The following is a 4,896-nucleotide window of genomic DNA, read 5'->3' as shown; positions in this document are numbered from 1 at the left end:
CTACATTTAATGCTCCATGCATGCGTCCAAACATTGATGTGATGGAGAGAGAGTGAAAAAACTTAGAATTTTGAGGCAATCTAAACAAGACCCAGGTGCAATAATGGAGGTCGTCAGATGGCCACGCCGGAAATGGCAGTAACAAAAGGGTGAGGACGAAGGAAAAAAGGGGGTGCCATCACCGTCACGGCGTCACCATCCCCATTTACTGCCCCAGCTCTGGCCTCTGGCTGCCTGCCTGCATCTGGCTGCTCCTCCCTCAGCCCCTCTTCCTCATCCGTATGCCTTGCATCGGAGGCAGGCATTTGCTCTGCTCACAGTCACAGCTCTCCTCTCAGCTCCAGTCGTCTTCGCCACAAATCGCCCGTCTCCCTGACCCTGATCCCGAAACTCCGCTTTCTGGCTGTTTCATTTGCATCTCCCTTTCGTGTTTTGTCAATCAGCACCCAGCAATGTCCCTTTTGTTGTCAATCAGCATCCTTGTTGGATGTCAAGGAGAAACAAAACAGAAAGAAAGATAAAAAAAGTAAATAAATACGCGGTGATTTCTTAACATGTTGTTGCGTCTGATTTCTTTAGCTATACATGGGCAGTGACAACTTTTTTCACCGTGGTCGTGGTATACAACAGAAGATTCACTAGGTTTCATTCAGCTGCCTGCCTGCCTGCGGTGCTCCTTTGCAGCACTGCAGCTGTAAAGAACCCAGATCCCCATTCCCCTTGAAGGAGATCCCAAAACTGTCCACGATTCCACATCTACCTCGCCAGAGCGTGCTAATTACTGGCACTACTTACCTAAACGAACACCGCTAACCAAGAAAACTTCCCAGAAATGGGAGGTAAAAAAAGAGAGGACTCCTAATCAAGACTGATCTATACACACATCACCTAATCTGCCTTCTTCCCCCGTGTCCCTCGGCTTGCTTCAGCAGCCCCATGACTGACTCTCTGATCCTGGCGGGCGGAGAAACTGACTGCGAGGGGAGGACGAGGGGGTGGTGCTTCTTCGCCGGCGGCCGGCCCTGCTGGAACTACCGCGGCTACGAGCAGTCCTTCCAGCAGACGAGCATGGTCACGCAGCGGCGCATGATGTAGAAGCGCGCCCGCTGCTCCTTCACCAGGCCCGCGCACCGGCTCGAGAACGACGGCTGCGGCGCGCACCCGCCCACCGCCACCGCCGCGGCGCCGGCTCCACCGCTCCCGCGCCGGCCGATCGCCGGGACGTCCCTCATGCTGGACGATCTCTTCAGCAGCGAGTCCCCGCCGCCGGCTCCTCCGGCTCCCGGGACGCGCCGGCTGCCGTTGTTCCGGCTCTTCTTGGAGAACTTCCACTTCTCGTCCACGTAGAACTCCATGGATCGATGCGCTTCTCCGGCCTTCTCCGCTGAGGCCTGAGGCTGCTGAGGTGGGTAGTGAGGAGGGAAGAGTGCGCTGGAGAGAGAGAGAGAGAGGTGTGGGGGCGTGAGGAATCCGAGCGCTATTTGTAGCGGGGGTGAGGGTGAGACTGTGACGGACGGACCTGGGAGAAGGGGAGGGCGTGTGTGTGTGTGTGTGGGTGGGGGGGGGGGAGGGGAGGGCGTGTGTGTGTGGGTGGGTGGGGGGGTGGGGGGGGGGGGGGGGGGGGGGGGGGGGGGTTGATGGACCGAGGCCTCAGACCTGGACCGTTTTCTTCAGCGCGGCAGCCTCCATCCATCGGGTGGGCTGAGTTGGACCGCCTTCCTATGTCAGCTTGTTCGGTCCAGAAAATAATTTCCAGCCAGTTTGCAGCATGATCGCTTCCAGGGTTCTGGTCAGAATTTTCAATGAATCCTTGCGTTGGTTGCTTCTTCTTCTGTACGCTAGGCTTTGTTGTGGCCAAGTGTTATTATTCCTCGTCTTAAGATTCTATTTGATAATTGTTTCAAGGAACGAACAGTGTTTGGTGTCCCCTGAAACGTAGATTTTCCGATTTAGGATATTTCACTATTTGATCATAATACTCTAAATACAAGTTTTTTTTTCAATTAGTAGTGACCAATGGTGGGGCGCCTTTGGTGTCCCAGCATAGCAGGTCCCAAGCCCTGGTAAAGGAGGAGGGTTGTGTTAGGCGTGGCGAGCTAATGTAAAAACTTAGCCACTTAAATGGAGATGAAACCCGAAAGAAAATCGTTGGGGGTGTAACCCTCTTAGCGACGCACCATATCGTAACCCGGGTATGGTGTTAAATGGGCAAGGGCCGGGTCGTCACCCCCGTGACGCGTCGTGTCGTGATCTGGGCATGGTGTCAAGTAACCAAGGATCGGGTCGTCGCTTCCTTAGTGGCGCGCTACATCGGCGCCCGGGTGTAGTGAAAAATGAGCAAGGGTCTTCGCATCAGAGTCGACGGGTGCAAAGGGTAAGGAAGCTAGTCGAACCAACTAGGATCCGTTTAGGTAGTTGGAATGTATGGTCACTTACAGGTAAGTTAAGAGAATTAGTTGATACCGCGACTAGGAGGCGTGTAAATATATTATGCGTTCAAGAGACTAAATGGAAGGGTCAGAAGGCGAAGGAGGTGGACAATACATGTTTCAAGCTTTGGTACACAGGGACAGTCGCGAATAGAAATAGAGTATGAGTTTTGATTGATAAGAGCCTCAAGAATGGTGTGGTGGGAGTGAGAAGGCAAGGAGATAGGATTATCTTAGTCAAGCTTGTCGTTGGTGATATGGTCTTGAACGTAATTAGTGCGTATGCCCCCCAAGTAGGCCTCGACGAGAGTGCTAAGAGACAGTTCTAGGAAGACTTAGATGGCCTGGTTAGAGCTATACCTAGTAGTGAGAAGCTTTTTATAGGAGGATATCTTAATGGGCATATAGGTACTACAAGCGCAGGTTTTGAGGCAGTTCATGGAGGTTTTGGGTATGATAGTAGGAATCAGGAGGGGAGGAAGTTCTGGACTTCGCGGTAGCTTTTGACCTGATGATAGCCAACACTTTCTTTAGAAAGAGAGAATCTCATCTAGTGACCTTCAGTAGCGGACAACTGTAACACCCCGGTGTTATGCCAGCATTTAGGCACTGCAAATCATGCATATCATGCATCATCAAGCATCCTAATCATACATGCCTAAGCATGTAAATAACAACTGAAACACTGCTTCGAAACATATGAAACATGTTCGTGAAACATCAATGTTGCATACACCTGTTTAAGAGTTATTTTGCCCTGATTATGTTTGCTAGGCTAGTAAAACATGTTTGGCTATCATGGTAAATCATCTAGAACTGTTTAGCACAATTTTTGGAGCAAGGTTTGTATTTGAATTATTGCCAAATTTTGCTTTTAAAAATAATTCTCCAAAATTAGGGTTTTGAGTTAAAATTTACTTTAATTTTAGAATTCAAAATCTATCAAGAATTTGGCTTTGGTCATAAAATCAAAGTTGTAGATATTGAAAAATGGAACAAATTTCATTTTTACACCAATTTGTGAAAATGATTTTAAATGGCTCAAAAATGGGAATTTAATTCTGTATATTTGAGAAATAAAAAGAAAAATTATTCATTTTCGCTTAACAGGCCGCCGCTCCGCTTCCCGGCCCACGGCCGAAGCCGGCCCGGCCTGCAGCAGCGAGCCTCCCGCGCCAGCGCCGCGCGCCTCGCCAGCCCAGCGCGCCAGCCCACCTCGCGCGCCGGCCCAGGCGTCACGCCATCCTGCGCGCGTCTCGCCTCGGCCCAGCCCCGCGCCGTTCCCCTGCTCGCCGCTCGCACACGCGCCGACCGCGGCAGAGAACGCTCGCCGCGTGGCGACCATGCGCCGTCGACGCCGCCGCGCGTCGCAGCCGGCCTGCGCCCGCTCCCACGCGCCCGCCTACTTCTGCTGAAGCCGCTGCGCTCGCCTTCGCTCTCCCGCGCTGCCTTTCTTCTCCGCCCGCGACGAGCTCGCTCACTCTCCCCCTCGCCGCGCCACCGCACCCGCCGGTCAAATTCGCCGCCTCTCCTCCACCTCGGCCAGCAATCGTGCGCCAGCTGCTCTGCCTCGCTCTCCGGCACGTGGTGCTCGCGCTTGTGCCGACTGTTGAGCCCAGGTAGCGCCTTCTAGCACCTCGCCACCGTCGGCCATGGCGCCGCCGTGCTCGGCCGCCGTGGAAGGCACCCTTCCTCCTCTTCTCCACCCTGCCTAGCTACCTGCCCGCATTCGCTAGCTTCTCGCAAACCACATGCACTCGCTCGCTTGCCCTGGCACGGCCGGCAATGGCCGCCGGCCCCGTTGGCTGAGCCGCGCCGCCGCGACGTCACGGCGCCAGCGTGGCCTTCGCCTCGGCCGAGCTGGGCCGAGAGGCCATGGGCCGAAGCCCCTGCCGGGCCGCCTCCCCTTTCCCTTCGCTCGGGCCGCGCAGGCCAAGTGTGGCAGTGGGCCGGCTGATTCCCGCGGGCCGGCCCAGTAGCAATAGGAGGATTCGTTTTCAATTTTTCTTTATTATTTGAAAATAGAAATGGTTTGGAAAATGTTTGGATACTCAAATTTGCTCCAAATCTATTAAAATAAATTTTGCTAGGTTCCTTATCATCAGATCTGCTTGGGAAAATTATTGCATGTCATTTTTGGGATACTTCTCTGTAGAACTTTATTTAATCATGGATATTGCTGATAACTTGAAAAATATGTAGAAAAACCTATAGGCTTCAGAAAAATATGATTCTAAGTTTGTTGATCTTCTTATGTAATGTACTTCCTAGGAAAAATATGTTTCATGCATGTGCTGTGGGAAAATTTTGAGGTGTAGTTCAAGTATCTTTAATGGCTGATTTTTGTTATTTTTGCTAGAGAGCAAACTTTGTATAAAACATGCATGTGATAATTTTTGTACAGTGATTGTATGCTATGAAGATCATAGGAAAAATACTAACTTTGTTGTTTGACACTTTTCACAGT

General features: G+C 51.9%; 1 protein-coding gene across 1 annotated transcript; it reads right to left on the bottom strand.

Moving 5' to 3' along the window:
- Positions 1-545: 545 nt before the first annotated feature.
- On the bottom strand, positions 546-1,467 carry LOC136501748 (small polypeptide DEVIL 11-like). The gene has a single exon (XM_066497286.1). The coding sequence runs from the start codon at positions 1,353-1,355 to the stop codon at positions 1,041-1,043; it is 315 nt and encodes a 104-aa protein (XP_066353383.1). The 5' UTR covers positions 1,356-1,467; the 3' UTR covers positions 546-1,040.
- Positions 1,468-4,896: the final 3,429 nt, after the last annotated feature.

This window comes from Miscanthus floridulus, chromosome 1, assembly GCF_019320115.1.
Source record: "Miscanthus floridulus cultivar M001 chromosome 1, ASM1932011v1, whole genome shotgun sequence".
Classification (NCBI taxonomy): domain Eukaryota; kingdom Viridiplantae; phylum Streptophyta; class Magnoliopsida; order Poales; family Poaceae; genus Miscanthus; species Miscanthus floridulus.
The sequence above is the reverse complement of the archived record's forward strand: the minus strand, read 5'-3'. Positions and strand labels throughout refer to the sequence as shown.